Below are 27,637 nucleotides of genomic sequence, written 5' to 3' on the forward strand. Positions count from 1 at the left end.
AATGCGGTGACCAGAACTGTACACAATACTTGAAGTGCAGCCACAACACAGTTTTGTACAGCTGCAACATGACCTCATGGCTCAAAAACAATCCCTCTACCAATAAATGCTAACACATTGATAGGGTTGTGAGAACATATACAATGTGGGTGGCAACTTGCAGGGACCTATACATGGGCACCTAAGTCTCTCTGCTCATCTACACTACCAAGAATCTTACCATTAGCCCAGTACTCTGCATTCCTATTGCCCCTTCCAAAAAGTGAATCACCTCACTTTTCTGCATTAAACTTCATTTGCCACCTCTCAGCCCAGCTCCACGGGTTATCTATGACCCTCCATAACCTACAACATCCTTCGGCACTATCCACAACTCCACCGACCTTAGTTTCATCCGCAAAGTTACTAACCAATCCTTCTACACCCTCATCCAGGTCATTTATGAAAATAGCAAACAGCAGTGGCCCCAAAACAGATCCCTGTGGTACACCACTAATAACTGAACTCCAGAATGAACATTTCCTATCAACCACCACATTGGCTAGCTTAAAGAAGACAATTTCTGATCCAAACTGCTAAATCACCCTCAATCTCATGCCTGTATTTTGTGCAACAGCCTACCATGGGGAACCATATCAAATGCCTTATTGAGATCCATATCCAACCACTTTACTCTCATCCACCCGTTTGGTCACCTTCTCAAAAGAACTCAAAAAAAGGTTTGGGAGGCATGAACCTACCCTTCACAAAACTGTGTGGACTATTCCCAATCAACTTATTCTTTTCTATGTGATCATAAATCCTCTCTCTTATAACCTTTTCCAACACTTTGCCCACAACCAAAGTAAGGCTCACTGGTCTGTAATTCCCAGGGTTGTCTCTACTCCCCTTCTTGAATCAAGGGGACATTTGCTAACCTCCAGTCTTCTGGCACTATTCCTGTAGACAATGACAACATAAAGTCATAGCCAAAGGCTCTTCAATCTCCTCCCTGGCTTCCCAGGGAATCCTAGGATAAATCCCATCTGGCCCAGGGACTTATCTATTTTCACACATTGCAGAATTGCTAACACCTCCTCCTTGTGAACCTCAATCTCAAGCTAAAACCACTTTCCATTTTCACCCAAGAATATCATGAAAAATGCTAATACTCATCAGGAACACTGGCATGAAAAACACCAAAATAACTAATGTCACGTTCTTTGGATCACGCAAGGATTACATACCAATTATGGTTTGTCTCTGTAACTTAAATCTTTCGGTCGTGAACTCATGATTTCTCAATACCCATTTATCTTAAAATGTGCAAATCAAAGTATTTAAAACCTCCTGAATCCAGACTTACAATATTAAAATTCTATTTTAAATCTTATTAAAATATTTTTTTCTCACTCTTGGGACTCATGGCGGGTCTAACTAAACAGTTCAAGGCAGCAGCTCACTACCACATTCAAGGGCAACTAGGAATGGTCAATAAATGCTCACCCTGCCAGCAAGGCCACATCTGAGTTAAAAAAAAAACAGGAAGGCCTCTGTTTCTAGTCTTAAATTGAGAATGTTTAGTCGTCCACCTTTCACTGCGAAGTTTATTCAAGTTGTAGCCTCAACTTGCACATGACAACTAAAGCTCTCTCTTGCACCAAGACTCCTGAATGTTCTCATGAAAGAGTCACATGCCAAGCCATTCTTAAAACTTTCACTGTGAAAGTTTAAGAGCAAAGATATTCCACTACAGACTACATCAGCACTATTAACATGGCTTAATCCAATATTTGTTTTTGCTTGGAGGTCACCTAACATTGTCATTCCAATGGGTGGTATCCCTGAAGCAGAGACAAGTAGAACTTCAATACACCCAGATTACGATCCTCACTATTGGTTAAAATTGCATTTAGCTTCAACTTCTTACATGCACACTAAAGGCCTGACCAAGGTGTGTGTGTGTGCGCGCGCGCATGCGTGTGCCAACCAGTTCATGGAATAAGTTTTACATTTTGGCCATAGGAGGTCAATGCAGGTTTACAAGGGAGATATCTGGACTTCAGAGATTAGATACATTAGGCCTTTATTCTCTAGAATTTTGAAGGTAAAGGGATGATCTAATTGAGGTTTTCAGGATATTAACAAGGTAGATAAAGATAAACTATTTCCACTGGTTCAAAGATTCTAGAAATAGGGGGCATAGTAAAGAATTAGGACCAGGCCACTCAGGAGATGTGTTAGAAAGCACTTCTACATGCCAAGTGTAGGGGAGCTTTGGAACTCTTCCTCAAACGGCAGTTAGTGCTAACTGAAATATTAAATACAAAATCAGAAACAGACTAAATTTTTATTGAACAAGGCTATCAAAGGATATAGGTGCAAAGCAGGCATATGGAGTTAGGCCAGATCTTATGGTCTTACTGAATGGTGGAATAGGTTTGACAAGCTAAATGGCCTGTTCCTGTAATTAATGAATCGATAATTCTATTTAACTAAAGAAACCTCATTGATGGAATTTTTACAAATTCTAACACAACAAATGTATGATTGACCACATCGGGAACTGGGTAAAGTAACTAAAATTTTGTTGTGACCTGTGAAATAATGAGAAGAGGGGGGAAAAAAAATGCACACACCTTCCATTTCAGTTCTAACTACCAAGCTCAACTGAACACAATGGAATATGAAGAGTAAACATTGAACAAGGAATATCCAGATCAAAAGTTCTATTTTGTTTTGTACACACACACACACACACACACACACACACACACGATAGATTTTGAAAGATGGAAGAGGAAACGTATCACATCCTCATCAAGCCTTGTCGACATCCAATACTTCATACTTATGGTAACATTTTTACGAATGAAACCCAATCCTTGCTTCTATTCCAAATGTCAGTCTTCCCACTCACAAGAACACTTCACTTTGAATTTCACTTTTGTTACAAGTGACAATGCCAATGACTGCAGTGGTAACATCACTGGATTAGTAATCCAGAACCCCTGTCTCATGTTCTGGGGACATGGGTTCAAATCACATGAAGGTAGATGACGAAACTTGAACTCAATTAACTTAAATAAATAGTTGGTATATAATGGTAACCGTGCAACAATGGTTGATTGCTGTTAAAACCCACTTGGTTCAATAATCTCCTTTAGGGAAGAAAATCTGCTACCCTTGCCTGGTCTGGTCTACGTGAGACTCCAGCCCCACAACACTCTTGTTGATTCTCAACTGCCCTCTGGATAGTTAGCGATGGGTAATAAGTGCCGGACATTCCAGTGGCATCCACATTCCATGAAGAAATATTTTAAAAATCTTGTTGCCTCTTTGGTCTGTAACCAGTGTCCACCACATTTTCACTTGATTCTTGCATTAGTCATCAAGATCAGGCTCTGGCAACATTAGACGCTAATCGTACCCCAACAATTTCTCTTCATTTTCAGTAATTCTTCACGAAAAGCTATTTGGATTGTAATCTTCTATCTTAAAACAAGTTGCGAGGTCAGCCTTGCCAACCAGTACTTTGCAATATATTTATCCCTGTAATCCTGTAGTGATTGTAACAAGGTCTGCCAGATGGACCACAGAATAGGAATTGCCTGATTAGGGCTGTTAACCCAATTGGGGCTGACCGATAAACAGGAGTGTAAACGATTCTGTTCACCCAACAGTTGGTTCTGAAGAAGCCAGACCAGTGTCAAGTACTATGTATGTGTAAATAAAAGGGTGATGAGATACCGGCCTCTGGTGTTATCTCAGTGGTCAATGAGAGGTCAGATCCCGTGACGGAAAAAGTTTGGGTAGGTGAAGCAGATATGAAAAAGTGTTTCATGTTTGTTTGCAATTTCCACAGGACTACAGCACTTATAAGTATGCACATGTAAATAAAGGGCGACTTGGTGACACGATAATCAACCTCTGGAGTCATTTCAATCCCCTAAAATAGGTAATGATGATCATTTAATTTTCAAAATAGATTTGTCATAGAGTCATACAGATGTACAGAATGGAAACAGACCCTTTGGTCCAACAGATATCCCAACCCAATCTCAGTCCCACCTGCCAGCACCTGGTCCATATCCCTGGCCTGTTCAACCTCTCCCTATAGCTCAAATCCTCCAACCCTGGCAACATCCTTGTAAATCTTTTCCGAACCCTTTCAAGTTTCACAACATCCTTCCGATGGGAAGAAGACCAGAATTGCACGCAATATTCCAACAGTGGCCTAACTCATATCCTGTACAGCTGCAACATGACCTCCCAATCCCTATATTCAATGCCCTGACCAATAAAGGAAAGCATACCAAATGCCTTCTTCACTATCCTATCTACCTGCGATTCCACTTTCAAGGAGCTATGAACCTGCACTCCATTTGTGACCACAGGTAAAACAAAAATGTAATTTCCTTTTACTAGACTTGGAGTCTCAATGAGAGACTTACTAATTATACATTACAAAAAAAAAGTTTATATCTTTGTTAGTGTTTAAAGAATTGCTCAAAAATGAAGCAGTAAAGCTCTCATCTCAAAACATTAAGTTATAACAAACTTGGTCAATTCTTTTGAAGATGATGACATTTGCATCCTATAAATTTTCCTTTATTGATAACTAACAATGCTACATGTATCAAGATATATTTGGTCACTTCATTTGTTGACTGCAAGACTGTTCTCCTACATTCTTATACCCATCATAAAAGTTTGGCCCCAACACACCAAAATATATAGGAATCAGCCTCTGAAATGATGGCAACTTTTGATATGTTCACATTAAAATCATTCCTGTCAATGTTCTTCTTTAGAACAGGTTGGGCTGATCATTAGGAAGAAAATACAACGTTGGAATTTATTCTGAGAGGATTAGAATATAACAGCAGAGATGTACTTCGAAGGCTTTCTAAAGCTCTGGTCAGACCAAATTTGGAGTTTTGAAAGCAATTTTAGGCCAATACCTCAGGAAGGATGTACTAGCCCTGGACCGGATCGAGAAGAGGTTCATGAGAATTATCTCAGGAATGAAAGGCTTAACATATTAGGAATGTTTCAGGACTTTGGAGTTTAAAAGGATAGGAGGGGGGCATGGGACAGAATTGAAACTTACAGATAACGGAATGACCTGGACAGAATGATGCTGGGAAGATGTTTCCATCAGCAGGAGAGATTAGGACCCAAGGACACAGCCTTAGACTAAAAGGGAAGGCCATTTAAAATAGAGAAGAGGAGAAATTTCTTCAGCTAAAGAGTGGTGAATCTGTGGAATTCATTGCCACAAAAGGCTATGGAGGCCAGGTCATGGAGTAGATTTAAGATGGAGTTACGTACTTTATTGTCAAGGGGATCAAATGTTATGGGGAGAAAGCAGGAGAATGGGGTTAAAAAAAAACTAATCAACTACGACTGAATAGTAGGCTTGATGGGCCAAATGGCCTAACTTCTGCTCCTATGTCTTAGATATAATAAAGAACCAAAAAATTAACACCTAGTTCAAAGATTATTAGGCCAGCAAGCTGTATAACTGTCAGAAAAATTAATGAGTTTATAGATTCTCAGTCAGTATGAATGAAGGAAAAGAATTATCCTCAAATTGCAACTTAACAGGAACATTATCTGCCAATACAAGCATGGGTAACATTTCTGGTGCGGACTTCAGGAGGTTTTCACCTTGAACCCATAAACGTTTTGACTCCAGCTTCCATTACAGAAATTTGAACACCCAAGTACTAAGAGAATGCTAAACAATCATCACTGCCTTCTTTAGGATGCAATGTTAAGCAAAGAAAACAATCTGTCCTTTGAGGCACGAGTTAACAAATTCTTAGCATCATTTGATTAACAGCAGAGGAATGCTCAGTGGCCCAAGCAGTTTTATATTGTTAACTCTCAACACTGGAACTCATTTGGGATGTGGCAATCACTTGGCTAACATTTATTGCCCATCTTTATTTCACCCTTGAGAAGGTGATGGGGAGATGTGTTGTTGAACCTTTAGAGTCCATGTGGTGTGAGCAAAACTGCAGTGCTGTCAGTGTGGGACTTACAGGAGTTTGACGCAGTGATACTGAAAGATTGGCAATATAGCTTCATATCAAGATGGCATTTGGCTGGAGGTAGAAGTGCTCCAAATTGTTGCCTTTCTTATAGTAAAAGATGTAGACTTGGAAGGTATTGCCAAAGGCTTGAGAACACCTATGAGCCAAGTGGCTACAATCAAGTTCATAAATTTCCTAAGGCAGTATTATTCATGTATGAAACTTAATAGCTAGTAGCAGCAAAGGGAAGGAGAGATAAAACAGCTTTGAAAACTGGAATCGATACATTTTAAAAATACGTCAGCAGCTGACATCCTGCTGCCAATTTTATTGGAGAAGTACAATTTAAAGCAATTGGATACACTGTTTTTGAATAACGCCAAGGATGTCTTAATTGTATGAAATTTTAACCTTTCATTTTGAAAGCATTGTAACAGAGTTTTCCAGCCACAAGGTTCTGAAATAGCCAATGGAGGTCTGGTTACTGGGAAATGGGGGTTATGTAGAATCCATTTCCCACATTGGACTAAAGGAGGTAAAATTTGACTGTTTAACAAAAATGTATTTGTGATTGAAGAACAAGGCAGCAAGATAGTTGCTCAAGGTTAAAGAGCAAAACAATGATAGAAAGAAATGTAGCAGCTATTTTAATGGCCGCTTTTCACCAATTCAGCAGAAGCAGGTCATTTGTTGAAACAAACATTTAAAGTCTGGGAAACAAAATTGTGGTCAGAACAAATCAACCCTAGATGCAAAATAGGTCACATAAAGCAACAGCATCAGTTTGAACAGAATCTTTCCCCTGCATCATACCTCTTAAATCATGTCAAAATGAACATGTAGAATAAACAATAAATTATAAGCTCAAAAGGTATCAACTTATCAAGACAAACTCATTAATCACCACCTGTCAAAACAGAAGTTAATCCATTTTACTGTTTGGAGCTCAACTAAGTATTTATAAATCAGCCAATTTGGACACAGATTGGCCATCTCTTTCTATTGATGGAGTTCCCAGATGTCTTCCTTGACATTGCATACTGAGCTCCAAGGTTGTCAAATGGTGGCAAAAAGCCTGGTGTGTTCAGAGCTAACAGAACTTGAGTATACAGAATATTTTACAGAATACAGAAGAATCACAAAATATTTTAGATAATGGATGGAAACCTCCATCAAGGCTTCTTAAATAATTAGAACTTACCATAAAAAGTACTAGAGAAAGCTAACTTCTCTGAAATCTCTCATCTGTCCAACATATTCCACTCAAAGTAATTTCACTGTAATACTGGCTATATGCATTTGGATGGCCAGAAACACTGAATTCTACACAGCATATTTTTATTTAAAATTAATGAGATATGGGTTTCATTGACTGGACCAGTATTTATTACTCATCTCTGGTTGCCCTCAAGATGGTACTAAGCAGCCTTCTTGATTTGCTGCAGTCCATTTGGGATAGTACTCAAAACATACATGTATTACAACATTTACTTCTTACTTCATCCAACTGAACTCAATTAACTTCACTTCATTAATTCACATTTAACTCTAACTTTAACTCAAAAGTTTGGCTTGAATCAAATACACTCATTTCTCCATGATGGTTCTGTTCTTTAATACGCCCACCAATGATGATAGGCACAAGTGCGGAGCTGGTTAAAAACCGATTAAAAATCCTCGAATTCTCATACAAAACGCTATCTACATAATATTAGAAATACGCAAGTGGTAGGAAATTAGGTGCTATTCCAAATAAATGTTTCTCATGGAAATGAAAAGACGTTTGGAACAACCAAAACAGAGTTTTGGAGAAACTCAGCAGATCTGAAGGCATCAGCAGACAGAAAACACACAGAGTTAACCATTTGAGTTCAGTGACTTTTCTTTGGAAACTCAGAGAGAGAAGGAGGAGCAGAACCTCAAGGCGGACAAACTGGAAGAGATGTGTGACAGCAAGTCAAATGCTAAAATAAAACAGAACTATGGAGGCTGGAGGTCACTTGAAATGTCAACTGTTTTCTCCAAAGATGTTGCCAAATTCAAGTTTCACCAGCAATTTGTTTGTTTCAGTTTTCCAGCAAGCATAGTTCTGTTTTACCAAAAGATGTTGAAAAGGATACGGCCTAGCATAAGTTCCGCAGTAACACCATCTATTTGATAGACATGACATTAGAACTTAACTCAACTGCGCAAGTTGCCATATTCTTAAGTTCAACTGATATCAATTCATACAGCAGTCTAGATTACCAGAAGAAAGCACCAGAGTGCAAATGTCCATGGTTTTCTCAAGTGAAAAGGTTTGCTTTAGTATTTAGTGTTAGTTGTCTTGAGTGAAAAATTTCAAAATGTTTAGTTTTTAACAGTACATTAGTTCTGTACTAAAACAATAAATTTATAGTCCTAGTTTTTCAGAGAAAGCTAGAAATTAGATATAGTGGTACCTTATCCTGTTAGAACAGGTCGAGGAGTTGGATTGTACAGGGAAATGCATTCCTGATCCCCAAGTGTAAAAGTCAGTTTTGAGCCCATCAACTCAGAATATAGCTGCCCCCAAATTATGGTATGCCACAAGCAGCTCTAATTGGTTCAAAGAGGAACCATCCCCATCTGGGAGAATGTTCCCTCCAGACAGCTGCTGGTCAATTGGACAGCAGCACCAGACCCAAAAACAGCCAGTTCTGTTACTGTAGCTAATCTGCAACAAATGAGAGTGATTCAGCCCTTACTCAAGTCGATCCAGTATTTTAGACAGATGTCCTTATCCAATAATTGCCCATGCCTTGGAAATTGCTGGGACCTCCCACTTTCCCCAAGCAAAAATGTACTTCCAAATGTACAGTGGGATAATGGTTACACAACCTCTACTGCCACAAGCAGTATTATTTGCTGGATTTGATCATGTAAACATTTTTATTAGACAGACGGGAGGGGGGGGTACTTGTGTTAAGCTCCTATGAAAACTTGGCTTACAACAATAATACTAAAGCAGTACTTCTGTCCATTGTAAATAGAACATTTACGTTAAAAATTGGTAATGTTGCAACTGCCATTCAACACAAATGTTTATTGTTAATTCACTAATACAGTTCTTGAAATATGCAAGTGGGGATATCTGTAACTAGAAAAGGACAGTATCTCTCATTGCACAATTAATAATGTGCTGTTTCATTATAAAAAAGACACATGAAAGATTTAGTTGGGATCATGAAGCGTTGTTCAGGTGCACAAAAGATAACTTTATTTTAAATTCCAAAATAAGTCTGAAGGGAGTAGGAGAAAATAGGAAGAGACCCAAAATAACTAAAAAGTGAATTTGAAATGAGGAACTACAAGAAACGAAAAAAAATTTCATAAAATAACTGTTGCCATATAAATGCAAAGACAAAATATTCCTGAACTACTAACTTCTGTAGCATCGATATGGAGCATATTATGAAATGCAAAATAAGTCAGAGAAAAGGAAATGAATTCAGGACTACATCATTACTGGACAAGGTCAAAACATCACAACACCAGGTTATAGTTCAACAAGTTTATTTGACAAGACAAACTGTCAGAGCATCGTTTTTTCTTTAGATGCAACAGAGAGGGAGACCTCAGAAACAGAGTTGATAAGTAAAAGATCAAAGCGTCATACAACTCATGAGAACGAATTGAACACACTCAAGATGGCTGGTAAATCTTTAATCAGTTAGAATGGAAGTGAAAATTTTGATTGGGATTTGCATATTAATCAGAATTTCTTTTAAGTCACTGCCCCGAGATAACTTAAGGCTTGATAAGTGCAAAAGAAGTGACATCTTAGGCCATACAATGCATTTTAGGTGCAAGGCCTTGTTTTTCGTCAGTCTTAATCTGGAATCAAACTGGTTTTATTGCCAAGGTCAGAATTCATAAAATGCCACATGACTGACGTGCTCGCACATTCACTCATACATACTCACTCCCTCCCTCACACACACTCTCTCTACAGCACACACACACGCACATAGTTTCACATTCTCTCTCTCGCGCTCACACAAATAAATGGGGTCAATTTGCATTTGCAGATATGTTCTAATCTGTAGACACTCATTACTGGAAGAACAGAAATAATTTGGTGTTACAGTCATATTCATGAGACTAAGTCTGTAAGCTACAAGACAAATCGCAATATTAGTTTTCAAAATACAAAGGATGGGACGTGCTGGTAAAAGAACCAAAGCGAGAGATTACACAAGGCACATTCGCATACTTTATCATGAGCAACAAGAACAGGCAGGAAACAAAAGAGAGATAAAAACAGCTCCAAAAGTAAGCTGTTATAGACATTTGCACTTTTGCTTTCTCTTTGAAAATCTGCAGAGCTCTCAAGATTTCCACTGGCATCTTGGATTTGCAAAAAAGTAAACTATAAATATAAAGCTTCTGTAATGTTGCAAAGAATACTCAATATAATTACTCAAGCCCAATGTCAAAACAACAAAAAAAAGGTGAGTGAAGCAGAATGTTTTCAACATCAAAAACTGAAATTGTGGCAGACTCCTTAAAAAGGTGGAATATGCGCATTTCTGCTCTGTACTGTAAGTGCTAAATCAAGCTGCACATTCTTAAATTTCACATTTTGCCATATGAGCATTTTTAAACATGGTTAGTCCAAGTGTACAGCGTGGAAAGAGGCCCATTGGCCAGTGCAGTCATGATTGTGACCAAAGTAGATGGCACTTGATCATTTACATTTCACAGTAGTTAGCATTTCAAATGTTCTTCTAGATACTTAATTTTAAGTGACAGTTTGCATCTCTAGCACCCTTTTATGCATAAAAATGAAGATACCCAGTGCCCTCACTGTCAATGTAGTATTCCTTAAATCTTTTCTAAACCTTTTGCCCTCAGCTTAAAATTATGGTTATTAGTTATTGATCCCTCTAAAAGGAGAGGGGGGAGAAGAATTCTTTTGTATTTGCCCTATGCCTCAATTTTGCATATCTCAAGTTTGTCAAGATCAGTTTTTTTTAAAAAGAACAAACTCTGAAAAGTGGATATTCTGCACTAAATATCAATTTGAAATTTGGATTTCAAAAAAAGGCAGCATAGTTGTTGGTTACATACAGTCATAGAGGGGTACAGCACAGAAACAGACCCTTTGGTCCAACTTGTCCATACCAACCAGATATCCCAACCCAATCTAGTCCCACCTGCCAGAACCCAGCCCATATCCCTCCAAACCCTTCCTATTCATATACCCATCCAGATGCCTTTTAAATGTTGCAATTGTACCAGCCTCCACCACTTCCTCTGGCAGCTCATTCCATACACGTACCATCCTGTGAAAAAGTTGCCCCTTAGGCCTCTTTTATATCTTTCCCCTCTCACCCTAAACCTATGCCCTCTAGTTCTGGACTCCCCCACCACAGGGAAAAGACTTTGTCTATTTATCCTATCCATGCCTCTCATGATTATATAAACCTCTATAAAGGTCACCCCTCAACCTCCAACACTCCAGAGAAAACAGCCCTAGCCCATTCAACTTTTCCCTGTCGCTCAAATCCTCCAACCCTGGCAACATCTTTGTAAATCTTTTCTGAACCCTTTCAAGTTTCACATGTACAAAGGTTTTCTTTAGAAACAGGTTACAAATCACTCCAGGACTTAAAATCCCATATCGCTCAAAATATGTGACTACCAATTTCTCTGGTGTTATGGAAAAACACTTACACTGTTAGGTTTATGTCAAGTGGGGTAAAAATGCAAGAATATGGCTTTGCTTTCATTCAAAAGGTTCTAGGATGGAACCAAATTCAAAAAAAGTTAAGCTTTGAAAGCAACAGGGTTTGAGTTTAGAAGCAAGTTTTTCCTTCAGGAATTCTGGGAACAAGTCACTTCAAAAAGGATTTATTTTATAAAGCTTCCAAACCAAGAGATAGTGAATTTGATTAGAGATATGCAAGTTACTGGAACAGAGAAAGATTAGGCTCTTTGCTTTGTGAAATGTTCCTGGTGCCAGACTTGAAAAAAAAGTATCAATTGTCTCTAAAGTTGACTGAAATGAAACTAAGAAGGAGTCAATTAGGTAGAAACTTAAGGAGTTGAGACAGGGGTGTGATTTCTCAGAACTAAAATCGTGCCGGAGTGTCAGGAAACAGGTTGAAACGTTTCATTTGTCTGAGTTTTATTATTCAATGGTCTTGTATGTTTCGACACTTTGATTTGTGTATAATAAACCTCTGTGCTATTGTTGGTTAAGAAAATCTGCAGCCTTATGTGAATACGTTGGAAGAGATTCTAGAGAAATGAAAGGCCAAGGCCAGGAAGAGAGTTAAAAACAAGGATGAGAATTAAAATTAAAATGTTACGTGACCAAGGGTCAATCTAGGTCAACAAGCAGAGGGTCAAAATAGGTGAACAGGCCTTGGTGCAAATTTATTTTTAAAAAATGACATGGGCAGTAGTTTTGTGATGTCATTAAACACAATCCAGTAACCAAGATAAAAATTGTGCAGAAATGTCAAGCTTTCAGAGCATAGCCCCTTCAACAGATGAAGTAAAGGGAAAGCACACAGAAGATAGAATTTAAGGGCAGAGAGATCAAGGATCATACACATGGTGTGAGCGGAGTGTTGAATAATAACAACATGTTATTCCAGTCATTGGTTTATCTCCAGCACCTCAAGTTTTTGTAATTATCTCTCTGCCGCTTTTAATCAGATTATAGGTCATCCCTTTGGCTGTTATTCAGCTATTGACACTTTATGTACACTGTCCAACACCCTTGGTCACCTGCAGAGACCTATTATTCAATATTCCACTCACACTATTTATATGATCTTTTGATCTCTCTGCTCATAAACTGTATTCTGTGTGCTTCCCTCTCGCTTCTCCTGACGAAGAGACTACGCTCCAAAAGCTTGAGATTTCAAATAAACCTGTTTGACTATAACCTGATGTTGTGTTATTTCTGAATATTTTCAAGGCAGATGTGGTTTTAATTCATTGCCCAATATTGGGGGTAGATGAGAACATGACATTTGAAATATAACAGATCAGCCATTACTTTATTGAATGGCAGAGCAGGTACGAGGGCTTGGCACGGATGCTCAAAGTCAAATGGAATGGGGGAGTGGTTACTGTGTATGGAGTTAGAGTAATTGGGGGAGACCTTGATGGGTGTTTTGTGGCATAAGCAGTCAGAGGTGTTCGGAGTTAGAATAAAACTCTGAACAGAAAAGCATATGCCTAGACTCTAATCAATTTCTAGTACTTTGCAACAGTAGCACAGGATAGTTAACTGTATTTTTAGTCAAAGATTGAAAACCAAGCATTATTCTAACCAACGTGAGAGATTCGGTTAAAACAGATGGCTGAATGTGAATCCAAAGTAAACTAATAGACTATGATTGCCCATTTGTTTTCTGAATGCAGACTTTATGACCAGTGGAAAAATGAAATAACCTCAGTTACTCTTTTTAAAAAAAAGAGGAAACAAGGTCTGGCCTTGTCTCATTCTGCCTTTGTATGACAGAGATAGAGCAGCAAAACATTTTCAGAATTGGAGACTGGAGATTTGATCAAATTAAAAACTTTCAAAAAGATATACAGAGGAACCACAATTATCTGAATATCGGATTGTCCGAAGGAGATCTTGAGGTCCCAATAGAAACATTCCATCAAAAGCGTTTTTCCAATAGTGATCGCATCTTTTGTTTGCAGTGATTAAACAGGCACCATCGTCAAATGACTAACCTCCCACCCTCCCTCCCGCTCTCCCCATACTTTCCCTGGAGTTCTAGAGGGTGTACCCTAAACCACCCCCCCCACTTCCCCAGATAATCTCTCCAACATTGTCCTGTACAGGAGAAAGGTGGACCCTGTCAAAACGGTGCAGTAAAACTTTGTGTGCGCGCGCTCGCAGACGTGCTATTTGGAGACTTACCCCACAAAGGCAACAACAACCACCTTGTTGTTGGTGTCCAGTCCGGCTGCCCCGGAGAGGGGGCGTGGGCGGGGTGGGGGGGGCAGCGTTGGACAGAGGCGGGGGCTCGCACGTGTGCTGCTGCCTCATTTCCTGAATGGGAGCAGACGACTTTTAAAAACTCCGAGCCCCAGGAGGAAAGGCATTTAAAAATCAACCAAATAAAATCGATTATCTGAACGAAATAGTGCCAGCCATCTCGTTCGTATAAAATCGAGGTTCCTCTGTACTTCTATCAAATGATTTACGAACTGCCTATGGAGGGGTGGCCAGAATTTAAATTGAAAAAGAAAAGATAGTTCATGGAAGAGTACTTAAGGGGTAGGTTTTTTGCAAGACTGCAGAAATTTCTCAATCTAATAACTTAAATGGCAGAAAAGTACTGAGTTCAGACAGACCACTGGATTTCACAAAATTTACAGATAAAACACACAAGGCTAGAACAACTGTCAGAAGCACCATAAATATCCCTTGGAAAGCATTCTTTTCCAGCAGCATTCTTGTTGCAAATTGCCCTATGACAGAAAATGGAAGAGAATGTTAATGGGCTACTGAGAAAAAAAGTTTAGATGCAGGTTGCAAAAAACACCACAAAAAGAATTTGAACTATGAGCAGTGAGGATGCAATGTTTCTAACAATTGAGGAAGCGTGAGAATTTGGAACTTACAATGAAAGAACATACGTCAAATGCCCAGGATGTACTCAAATCGCCTCCCACCACCCCCACTATTAGCTCTTTAGTCATCCACTGGTAATTCCTGAAATATTCACAATCCTTTGGCCCAGCAATAGTTTTCACCACTTTGCAAGTCTTAGTTTTGATTAGATACATTCCCTGACCAACTCTGTTTGTCAGATGTGTTTTATCTTTCACAGAATCCTTTATGCCCAAAGTCTTTTTCTTCAGCTTTATGAAATGTCTGCTTAAGTGTCTGCCATTGTGCATATTCTAACCTTCCTCTTAGTTTACTTTACTCGCCCACTTTCGGCAACTGTTTCTTTATATCCCTGTAACTGATCTTAAGTCAAAAGCACTTGTTTGAAATTGAAGTTGCACTGCCTCAAAAGGCATTTGAAATTCAATATTGCTGTGATTACAACCCCTGGAGAATCATTAAGTAGGAGATCTCTCATGAATTTAATCTCATTACATATTTAACATAGATTTCTGTCATCTTCTTAGATTTTAAATCTACCACCTACCACCAACCACCACTTGTTGAACTGTTCAGCCCTTTCTCCTGTCCAACACATTGTACAGTTTGCTGAGGGTAAAGTTTGGTTGGCTTGCAGTATGTCCTTCCCAATTTTGTTCTTACTGCTCCACTATCTTATTGAATTTAACAGCTGAAGCTTTTGTGAAGTATACATTTCACCACTGGGTTACAGATGAGGAGCTCAATATATGAAGTTATCAGGAACTTCCAGCATCATGTTGATAGTTGACATCCTAAACCATGGCACTCTGTCTGCTGTTGAAATCAAACTCTTTACAGGTATTACAGATTCTGCCCATTTGGTGCTGAAGGTGCTCTGGTATAGAATGCCAGTGTGGCCTCATCAGCGGAGATAATATTTTTGCTCTGCTGAAAAGCTATATGCCACTTTGGTTACTGAAGATAACATCCTCTGTAGCTGAACTAAAGACACATGACAGGGAAGAATATACCAGAATGTCAGTACTAGAATGCAAAGCTGTGTGACTAAACTGTGGATTTCAAAAGATTAAATGTTGTCCTATCATAGCTATCTTACCCCCAAGCAGTTAGGAGAAAAAAGGAATCGCAGTGAGCAACTTTTGAGGGGATGCCAATTTGAAAAGTAAATACTTGTTCCATGTTGTTCAGTGGAGATACTTTTACAGCGTCAATCTTTGCAATATCCATATCCTGGGGCATCTCCAGTGCACAGACAGATGTTTGAGCATATGCAACAGGAACTGCCCATGTTTGACACTTATATTGGCATTGTTTTTCTGCAGAAACAAGGCTCCAAGAAAATGGATCACTGTAGGACATACATAGCATGCTCATTTTTTTCTCTGAATGATGTCATATTAGCAGGGTAGTCTAATAAAATGCTGTTCAATTAGAAAATTCCCTACAAATGTTTCACCTGCCTCTTGAACTTAAACATGGCCAGTTAACCTCATGAATATATAATGAAGTGCTCCACCACACAGGTGAAAGACTAGTCCTGGACAACCTTGGTACTGATCAGAATCTGCAAGACAGAATATTTTTTATCTACTTTTCATATCAACTGTGGGCATTCTGCCATGGAAAAGGTTATAATGAAATGTCACAGACCACTTAAGATGCAATGTAATCACAGACTGCATGCCACTAACTTTCTTTCACTACACAGCAAGCCATACAATGCTTTGGAGAATCCCAAGATCGGGGCACTGGTACTAGATGGACCGATAATCAGACATTACTGTTGTTAATCAGCTCTAATTTGTACAGTTACCTCAGTGATGCACTCTTTGGTATGCATCAGGGTTAGGATGCAAACTTTGAAGCTTTTGCATTTAAATTAGAAAAACGCCATTTCTTGTTTTAACATCACCCACAATGTCGACCAGATATGTGGGAAATTATGTCTCACTAACTTGATAGAGTTGTTTTGAGGAAGTGACAAAGCAAATTGATGAAGGCAGAACTGTGGACGTGATGTATGTGGACTTCAGTGAGGCTTTTGCCATGGCCCCTTATGGTAAGCTGGTTAACAAAAGTTAGATCACAAGGAATACAGGGAAAACTAGCCAGTTGGATACAAAACTGCCTCGAAGGTAGGAGACAGAGCGGTGGTGAAGAGTTGCTTTTCAGACTGGAGGCCTGTGACCAGAGGTGTGCCACAAGGATTGGTGCTAGGCCTATGATTTTTGTCATTTACATAAATGATTTGTATTTGGATGTGAATATTGGAGGTATAGTTAGTAAGTTTGCAGATGACACCAAAATTGGAAGTGTAGTGTACAGCCAAGAAAAAGTTACCTCGGAGTACAACAGGTCCTTGATCAGATGAGAAAATGGGCTGAGGAGTGACAGATGGGAGTTTAATTTAGATAAACATGAGGTTCTACATTTTGGAAAGGCAAATCAGAGCAATTAAACGGTAAGGTCCAAAGAAAGTGTTGCTTAACAAAGAGACCTTGGGATGCAGGCTCAGTTCCTTGAGAATGGAGTTGCAGGTAGACAGAATAATGACAGCAGCATTTGGTACTCTTGCCTTCAGTGGTTAGTGCATAGAGTACAGGAGTTGGGAGGTCATGTTGCAGCTGTACAGGACATTGGTTAGGCCACTTTTGGAACACTGCGTGCAATTCTGGTCTCCTTCCTATGGGAAAGATGTTGTGAAACTTGAAAGGGTTCAGAAAAGATTTACAAAAGATGTTGCCAGGGTTGGAGGATTTGAGCTATTAGGAAGAGGTTGAATATGCAGGGTTTATTTGCCCCTGGAGCAGAGGCAGAGGGATGGACTTATGGAAGTTTATAAAACCATGGACCAGGTGAATAGCCAAGGTCTTTTCCCCGGCGTAGGGGAGCCCAAAACTAGAGGGCATAGGTTTAAGGCAAGATGGAAAAGATTTAAAAGCTTCCCTTTCGGTCCTTTTTTCACAGAGGTTGGTGCTTGTATGGAAAAAAGAATCTGCTAGAGGAAGTGTAGAGGCTAATCCAATTACAACAAGTAAGTAATTATGGGCACATGAACAGGAAGGGTTTGAGGGATATGGGACAAAATTAATTGAGGATATCTTGTCAGCATGGACGAGTTGGACCAAAGGGTCTGTTTCGAAGAAACGAAAATGGACAATTCTTCAACTTGATTGAAAATACTAGAGAGCATTTGTTCAGAGTGCATAGGTTTTGATTTAACTTATCTAGAGGCACTACTTGCAATAATCACACTCAACATAAGGGAAAGCAGAATTGGAAATCACCATCCAGTTGGAAGCCAATGTCACTCTGTCACTGAAGTCAAACAAACAATAATCTCACATCAATTACAAGAGAGATGTGAGCAAGATGACTTTGAACGCACCTATTCTAGCATTAGAAAGACAACAGGTCCATCAGCAAAGAAAAAAAAAGGATCCACTGAAACAAAAGCAGGGACAGAAACAGATGCACAGATGTGTGGATGGCAATTTTAAGCTTTATGCTCCAGATACCATCAGAGAAAGTTCCAGATGTCACAGAAAGCTGGTCTGTCATGGAAGAGCTGGATATCAAACACTTAAGCTCTTCCACTAATTTTTTTTACTTAGTTTATTTCTCAGCAATACAGGAAGTTCTGATGCTATACTGCCTGAATTCATCAAGAGAAGAGAACATGGACAGGAGGTTTTTTATATTAACAAAAACCTAATAGCTCACTGAGTTTGTAGAATTTTCTTCCCCAAACAGTAGGGAGACAAGGTCATTGAATATTGTTAAATGGCAGAGATGGTATTGAAGTAAACTGGAAAGTAGAGTGGATCCACAAATCAGATCAGGCTTGAAGGACAGAGTGAGCTCAAAAAGGCCGAGTGACCGACTCCAATTGGTGTTTGTTGGGAAATGAAACTGGCACAAGAGACCAAAATATTCCAGATTAAGGCTCAGTCTTAAAAGAACCTCAAGATGCAAATCTATCAATGACTGACGAGAACCCCAAATGCAATTGGTTTTAGCCACGCAACTAAAATTTGCACTTTTAGTAAACAGGGAGAAAGTGAGGACTGCAGATGCTAGAGATCAGAGCTGAAAAAGGTGTTGCTGGAAAAGCGCAGTAGGTCAGGCAGCATCCAAGGAGCAGGAGAATCGACGTTTCGGGCATAAGCCCTTCTTCATTCCTGAAGAAGGGCTTATGCCCGAAACATCGATTCTCACATTTAGTAAACAGTTGAGGGTGATTAAACAGAGAGCATTGTGGGGCCATTCAGGAGTTATCCATATTATTGTGGATCACAGTCAGATTTCCTACCTTAAAAGAAAAAATGATTTTTTTTTAAGAAAAAAATCCCTACGTTTTGGAAACAATCCATTTAGCCCAACAATCCTTCAAAGAGTAACCCACCCAGACCCATTCCCCAACCCTATTAATCTAGTGTAGGCACCTAACTTACACTGGCATTAGTAAGCCAGATTGATTTTTACTTCAGTGGTAGCTTCATTGTCACTACAATACACCAGTTTTCAATTCCAGATTTATTACTTGAATGTAAATTCCATCAGCTACTTTGCAGCATTTGATTTCAAAGCATTAGCCTGGAACTCAGAAATGCTCATCTAGTGATATGACTACTGCACCGTCTGCCCTGGATCGCCTATAATCACTTCAGCAGCCATGTTGTATCCTCCATTCAAATCTGCACACCAAGGTGCTCTGGTGTCCCTTTTAGCTTGAACCTTCTGTACATTTGGCCCCAAGCCATTATATAACAGGTAAGCAAATCAGCTGAAATTTTTTATGAACTGAAAAGTTTATAGACTCAACACTAGTCACAGGTTAAAATAAAAATACAAAATCTGTCACTGTGACCTTGTTGCTATTCATGGCTAAATCGGCCTCTTATCTGTTCTCCAACATACCTCAGCTTAACATAAACAGACCCTACCTACATGAATCACACTTTCCTATTTGTTCAGTCTGCCAATATCTTCATTCATGTCAACTGCTTCTGAATACTCTTCCTAATCTGTAGACGTTTTTAAAAAAAACATTTTCCCCCACTGACACCCAGAAGGCAAGGATGCCCATTCAAGTCCAATTGCGGTAAGGGGCATGACATCTTTCAAAAAGGTACTTTAAAATTACATTTAAATAATACAATAATCATGCAGTTTTGCTTCCATTTTGTTATCAATAGGTTTCTATAAACCAGACCTTACAAAAATGCAGAATCAGTAAATCTCAAAACATTTCTTCTTGGACTTGAATTAACAAACAGGAGACAGCCTTGTACATTACATTGACATACAAGGTACTCCCCCACTCATAGGTTACCTAGCAACTATGACTCATTCTTGATTACCAAATCCAAAAGATATTATCCTCTCGATTGCTGAGATTCAGACTGAATTAAGCAGCAATCAGCAAATGATCTTAAAAATACTTACTGGAGGCTTCCTGTATTTATCCTTGCTATAATAATACATTTGTAGTGAATAATTCCCCCATTGCCACTATAATATAATTTAGGAAACCATTTTTTTCCAAATGAATGGTGGGGGTAGGGGGAGTGTAGTGAGGAAACAGTATTTTGTATTTCTTATCAAAACAAAAAAGAGATGTGATAGTGGCAAATATAGAATATCCTCAATAATAAAATGTTTGAAGTAATAGGGCACAGAATAAACATAATTGATAATACTTGAAATAGAATGAAACTCGTGCCTACACAAACTGGTCTGCACGAATAAAACAACAAAGGGAACCCTTAGTTTCATCTTTAAGCCCATAAACGAAAATGGAGGGAATGTTGAACTTGTACTAGGCTTGAGTTAAGTCTCAGTTACAATGTGGTATCCGCTTTTTGTTGTCATTAACAGCAGCACATAAAAATTGCAACAAATTTAATGATGTTGGGGAGGATGGGCTCTTGATTCAAGAGTTTCTTGAAAAATTTGGGGACTCTAGTGAAAAACTCAATCATTTTAGATATTATGAAGGGTTATGGTAGGATAAACAATAGGATGCTTCCAAAGTATTTTTCACACGGATTTTATTGAAAAACAGATTTTTTTAGCTCTAAAACTATGGTCCCACAAATTTTAAATGTTGGATACTTTTAGAAATAAAATGTCAAAAAGCATCAGCTAAATAAAATTTGACTAGCTGGCTCAAGAAAACACTTGTAAATATTATGACTTAAACGGCATGTTTTTCTTTGTACTGTAACAATGTAAATGGAGCAGACACAGGTAACTAAGTACTCCAACAGTCCTAGTCCAATTTGTACTCCACAGGCAACAAAACTACAATTCTATATTGGAAACTGGAGGCATTCTAAACAGTCTTCTGCAAGTTTAATTATGCTCATTTTGATGAAAACAGGGATTAAAAACAGATTTAAGTATGTGTATAGATGAGGAAGAACAGTATGACAACTGAAACTTCACAAATTTCAGCACAAGACCAATCTTACAATAAAGACATTAATCAAAGGCCCCACAGAAATAAAGGAGGAGTAAGCCATTAAACTCCTTAAAACCTGTTCTACCATTCAAAATAATGACGGCAGATCATCAAGCCAAATACCCTAACTTGCATAGTACCTCTGCCACCATTCTCGAGCTCCAATGTGTGAGGGAGCTTTTCGGTCATGGCTGGCCATGTGTCGCATCCTTGTTGTCCTGGCTTTCTGCTTCCTTGAAGTAACGTCACTGGTGACTGAAGAGATCAATGCAGGAATGACCCTCCTGGTCGCAGAGGTCACATCTGTATGTGGTTGTTGATCTGCTAGGACTGCTGCACTCCTTCCTGCGTGCCTACTTGTCTGCTGTGGTGCTCAGACAAAGCTGATGGAAGGGTGAATTGCGAGGAGAATGCAGAGACTTTTGCTGCGATTTGAGGGATTGGTTCAAGGTGCTTCTACATCTCGTGTGGTCAGCTGCAAGCCTTTCCCAGGACTCCGTAACAATATCAAGCACCTTCATGTCCCTCATGCAGACATACCTGTAGCACAGCTGGGCATGCCCAGTGGGTCTCTTCCTGGATTTAAGCTTTCCAAAGAGGATATCCTTTAGGATGCAGCCATTCTCCATGCAGCGGATGTGGCCCAACCAGCGCAGCTTCCTTTACCTGAGCAAAGTGTCATGCTGGGAAGGCCAACGCAAGGCAGGACCACTGTGTTGACCACTGTCTTGCCACGATATGCACAGGATACAGCAGATACTCGTCAAGTGAAAAGGTGTTCAGTCTTCCCTACTGTCTGAGACATGTAGTCCACATTTCACTGCCGGACAGCAGTGTGCTTATGATGCAGGTGTTGTAGGCTGACATTTTTGTCTTCACTGTCAGCTTGGGATTTGTCCATACTCGAATAGTGAGGTGAGCAAGAGTTGAGGCTGCTTTCCTTATCCTCTTGTCGATGTGTCCAAGGAGAGGTTGTCAGTGATGGTAGAGCCAAGGACAACATTGAATTCGTAGTTGGTGGTGATGACTGGCATACCCATGTCCCATCCCAGGACGGTCGTCTTCTTCTGCCAGTGTAAATTCCCCAGTCTCACCACTCTCTGGGTGAAGAAATCATTAGTTTAAGGATAAGGGGTAAACCTATGACCCCTTCTTCAAGACTCCCCTATCATCAGGAACATCCTTCCTTTACTGATGAAGGGCTTTTACCAGAAACATTGATTTTCCTGCTCCTCGGATGCTGCCTGACCCGCTGCGCTTTTCCAGCACCACTCTAATCTAAACTCTGGTTTCCAGCATCTGCAGTCCTCACTTTTGCCTCCTTTCTTTACTTGTCTAGTCCTCTTGGAAACCTATAAAATTCTAAGGGTCCCCCCTTCCCCCACCACTGCATACAATATTTCAGAAGCAGTCTCACCAATACATTGTATAACTGCAGCAGTACATCCTCTAGTTGTCTCACTATGTCACCCAATGTAAAGTTTGTCTTCTTTACTGCCTCCTGCATCTATACACATACTTTCAGTGACTGGTGCACAAGGACACCCAGGTCTTGTTGAACAGTCCTTTCTCTCAATTTACTGCCAGATAATAATCCACTTTCCTGTTTTTGCTACTAAAATAGATAAATTTACATTTATCTACCTTATACTGCATCTGCCATGCATTTGCCCACTCATTCAGCCGATCCAAATCGCACAAAAAAAACTCTGCATTCTGCTCACAACTCACCCTTCCATCAGCTTTGTCTCATCTGTAAGTTTGAGATATTATATTTAGTTCCCCCACATCAATTATTTTGATTAGCTAAAATGCCAGCACAGAACGCTGTGGTATTTCACCAGTCACTGCCTGGATTCAGAAAATGGTCTACTTATTGCGACTATTAACTGCCTGCTAACCAATTTTCTATCAATTTCAATACACGACCCCAATCCCATGCAATGTAAAACTACTTCTTTCATAAACAATACAACTCTCATACATCTGACAAAGAAATCTCAGAATGCAAAGTTTATGTTGTCATCTCATTGCAAACAAAATTTGGGGCAAGAGCCAATCAGCCTCGAGTTAGCTCTGCCATTCAATGAGATGTCTTCAACTCCATTTTCCCACCCACCTCTGAGACTTTTGACTAACCAAGGATCTAAAATCTTTTCTCTTTGCCTTGAAAAGTATTAATTCTCCCACTTCCATTACATGGGGGAAAAAAGTTCCAAAGCCTTTTAGACATCAGAAAAAAAAGTACTCATTCATTTTAAAATGAAAGACTCCAATTTTTAATATTATGTCCTCCAGTTCACATCTTTCCCAGAGCAAGAAACGTTGGTGAAGAGATAAACGTTAGCTAGGACATTAATCAAAACCTTATTACCCAAAAAAGTGTTACAAACAGTTCCGAGATTCATTCAACTGACACCAAGATTGATTATTTGGAGGAGAGGCTAGACAGGCTAGGAGTTTAAAAAATATATTAAAAAAGCAAGAGGTGTAATTATTGAAACCAATTCTTCAGAGGATTTGATTTCTGGGGATGGCAGATTTGTCAGACACTAAGGCTAACTGGGCCTGTAGCTTAGAAGAGATAAGGATATATCCATGTTGAGGCTTATCCTCACCCTTTGCAGGATTGCTCCTGGAAATGTTCACATAGTAAAAGTTTTTGTTTAAGAAAGAAGCTTTTTTTGATAAATAAATAATTTATGTACAAACTTTTGAAACAGTCAGTCAAACGACTTCCACACCTAATATGGTAGACAATTCCACAAGTGCACCCGAGTGGAGAAGTTTTCCACTTATCACAATCCAAAATCAACAACTTGTCAATGTGACCCTTTGATATAGAAACCCATCACAGCCAGAGCACACATCATTCCTGCATACAGTCTGTCAGGCTATTATATTTTTCAATAAGATTCCCAACTAACATTTATACCTTAACCAAGTCAACCAAAACAAAGCCTAGTTATTTAACCCACTGCTGTTTACAGGACATTGCTGTGCACAAGCTGGTAACAATATTTTGCTACTGTACTAAATTGACATTTCAGAACATGGGTGTGAACACCATGCAAAACAAAGCCCTCTGAAAACTATTAAGTTTCCTAACACTGTGGCTCAGTGGTTAGCACTACTGACTCACAGCGCCAGAGACCCAGGTTCAATTCCAGCCTCAGAACACTGCCTGTGTGGAGTTTGCACATTTTCTCCGTGTGCTCCGGTTTCCTCCCATAATCCAAAGGTGTGCAGGTCAGGTGGATTGGCCATGCTAAATTGCCAATAGTGTTAGGTACATTAGTCAGGAGAAAATATAGAGGAATGGGTCTGGGTGGGTTACTCTTCGGAGAGTCGGTATGGACTTGATGGGTTAAAGGGCCTGTTTCCATACTGAAGGGAATCAACTCTAACATTGGCCAGTTCAATGACCATCGCTTGTATGGCAGACTTCAAAACAGAAACATTTCTTCCAAAACAAAAGTATCCAATGTCTCACACTGAGGACAAACACCAAAATGACAAGAATATAAGACAAAAGAACTGCAGATGCTGGAGATCTGAAACAAAAACAGAAATAATTGGAAAATTCAGCATGTCTGGTAGAATTTGTGGTGGAGAAAGTAGGTAAAAACAATGACAGCAGATGCTGGAAACCAGATTCTGAATTAGTGGTGCTGGAAAAGCACAGCAGTTCAGGCAGCATCCAAGGAGCAGAGAGAGAGAGAAAAAAAATCGATGTTTCAGGCAAAAGCCCTTCATCAGGAATACAGCTCAGGTGGAGAAAGTAGAGTGAAAGAAAAATAAACACTGGACTCAAAACGTTAAATGTATTTTCTCTGCCACAAATGCTGCCAGATCTGAGTTTCAGCAAAAATGACAATTTTCCACCCAAGACATAATAATGCATATTAATACACAAGATCAAGTGGAATTATTTAAAGTCAGGAGTTTTGACATCCTCACCTGTCACATGACTGCTGCTGGAAATGTTCCCGTAGTATTTTTCTTCATATATTTGTTTTATATACACTTGCTTTAGTAAATGTCAAAAGGTAAAAGAAATTACCTTCCCACAAGTAAATATTTACATATCATTTACAAACAACCTTTACTGGCGCACAAAACAAAGAAAGATCAAACTTGACTGAGTATGCTTTGACAAGATTTCAAGTTATGTGGCTATAAGACGTACAAAGATAGCGGTTGACATTCACGATACATAAAGAAACCAGTGAGTCCAACAGGCACACACAACCTTTGTTTATCTGCCCGTCAGCACTTCGCACCTCTAGAATCTCCAAGAGCTGGAAGTGCCCGGCAACAGTTACTCTCCGGTCGGAATCTACTTCTACACAACACATATTTTCGCCAATTTTGACAGTAACGCGATCCGGCGCACCCCCCTCCCCCGCGGCTGTTGATATTTCCCGTTCTTTCAACCAACAGCGCTCGACTGGCAAAAGTAAACGAGATGATGCATCAACTCCATCCCTGCATCTTCTCAGAACAGACGAGAAATGTTAGCTCCCTTCACACCTCCCCCACCCCCAGACGGTCAGATCTCCTGGAATCCCCTTCTCCTCTCCGTCCCGCTCACACCATTCTCATTCTCATTCCCCCACCCCCCCAACCCCCAACCCCCAACCTTACCACCTGCCTCTGCCGCGGTTCCCAGGGCCCCAGACACTATTAAAGTAGCGACATGGCGACTCCAATATCATCTTACCTTGAAAGGATTGTTAAACTCAGGATCGGCAAAGGGATTACTATCAAAGTCCGCCATCTCGATGCGTTTGGACACCTTTCCTGCGCTCCGTGTATATTCCAAGGCGCCTATTAAAGGGCTTTCTCCACCCACTCCCTTTAATCCGCACTCGACTCACATCCGAGAGAAAATGGCACCACCGGAAGTGACGCTTTTCGATCCTGGGTTTTAACATTACGTCACCGGGCCGTGCAGCTGAGCGCGTGCTGGCAGAAGGACCACCTGGAAGGTGGCGGGCAGAGCAAATAGGGTTGTCTTGCTTTCTGCATCAGTTTTGGTTGCAAATCTCACGTTGTGGGAGATAGATTTGTTTTTGTGTTTGGAGGTGCAATTGCCTACCCTACTTGCACAAGGGAGTTTATAGTGGGGGTGTCATTGTGGATTTACGCCCAGCAGCAGTTCCAGAAGGCAGCTAAGGGTGGACAGAAAATGCTGGCCCAGCCAGCAACAACCATATACCATGAATTTTTAAAAAAACGGTTTCAACACAAAATGTTGTTAAATTGCATGCTTTAAAAAAAAGTGCGTGGAAATATCGTGCAGGGTTGCTTGCATAACCCACAGAAAATTTGAAACAGTGAACATAGCAGAAAACTCAGCTACACATCACACATTTTAAAATGTTATCAAATTTTGTCCACTTGCATACATAGTGTCATAAAGGTGTACAGCGTGGAACAGACCCTTTGGTCCAATTTGTCCATGCCAACCAGGTATCCTAAATTAGTCTTGTCCCGTTTGCAAGCACTTAGTTCATATCCCACTAAACCCTTCCCATTCATATATCCATCCAGATGCCTTTTAAATGTTCTAACTGTACCATCCTTAACCACTTCCTCTGGCAGCTCATTCCTTACATTCACCAACTTCTGATTGAAAACGTTCCCCCTTTGGTTCCTTTTAAATACTTCCTTTTTTTTGTTATTACACACATCTGGAGCAGTTGGGACTTAAAGACAGATCTCTTGATCCAGGGTAGAGACACTGCATGACAAGAAGGCCCCCTGGGTCTGTTTTCTTTTTTTTTCTGTGCCACAAGAAGGCCCAGCAGGAATGCTTTTTTTTTCTTATATTTTTGCACAAATCACCTGTGGTTTTATATTTATATATATGAGATTGAAAAATAAAGACACTATTGTGAATCGATCTTATTCTTTTTATTTCCTTTCTACCATTTGGAAAACATCAATGTGAATACTTACAAGCAAAACCTGTTAAGAGCAATGCTGATATAAAAAAAATGTGGGGTGGTGTAGGGAGAGAGGGACACATAAACTTCCTATGCTGAAAAGTTACTGTTGACTAACCTGTCAGATAAGGGCAGCACCTTCCATGGAATTTCACAGAAATCAACAGAGGGAACAACAATTAAATTGAAGAATTTTAATTAAGCTGCATCATAGTCTGAGCTAGGAAATGTAAGATCTGGTGAATTAAATTTCAAATCAGAAAACAAAGTGAAGAGAAAGATTAGAGTACAAGAAAGTATTTAAAAGTCAGAAAGAGCAAGTTTAATCTTTCTACATGTTCTAACTAATTAAAATGGGAAGGAACATGACTACAATGAAAAAAAAATTGTCAGAGGTTGTTTAACAATAGCTACATTTCTGTGAGTCATGATACAATTTTAGCAGACATGGTATGCTTTCCTCTATTGGTCAGCGTATTGAGTACAGGAGTTGGGAGGTCATGTTGTGGCTGTACAGGACATTGGTTTGGCTACTTTTGGAATATTGCATGTAAATCTGGTCTCCTTCCTATCGGAAGGATATTGTGAA

General features: G+C 39.6%; 1 protein-coding gene across 1 annotated transcript in view; it reads right to left on the bottom strand.

The window, feature by feature from the left end:
- scamp1 (secretory carrier membrane protein 1) overlaps positions 1–25,991 on the bottom strand; it is a 62,871-nt gene extending 36,880 nt beyond the window's left edge. Inside the window, exon 1 of the mRNA XM_072547453.1 lies at positions 25,821–25,991. Within this exon, the coding sequence (XP_072403554.1) occupies positions 25,821–25,877 (57 nt within the window). The 5' untranslated portion in view covers positions 25,878–25,991. The remainder of the gene's footprint in view (positions 1–25,820) is intronic.
- Between the last annotated feature and the right edge of the window lie 1,646 nt (positions 25,992–27,637).

This window comes from Chiloscyllium punctatum, chromosome 2 (assembly GCF_047496795.1).
Source record: "Chiloscyllium punctatum isolate Juve2018m chromosome 2, sChiPun1.3, whole genome shotgun sequence".
Lineage (NCBI taxonomy): Eukaryota > Metazoa > Chordata > Chondrichthyes > Orectolobiformes > Hemiscylliidae > Chiloscyllium > Chiloscyllium punctatum.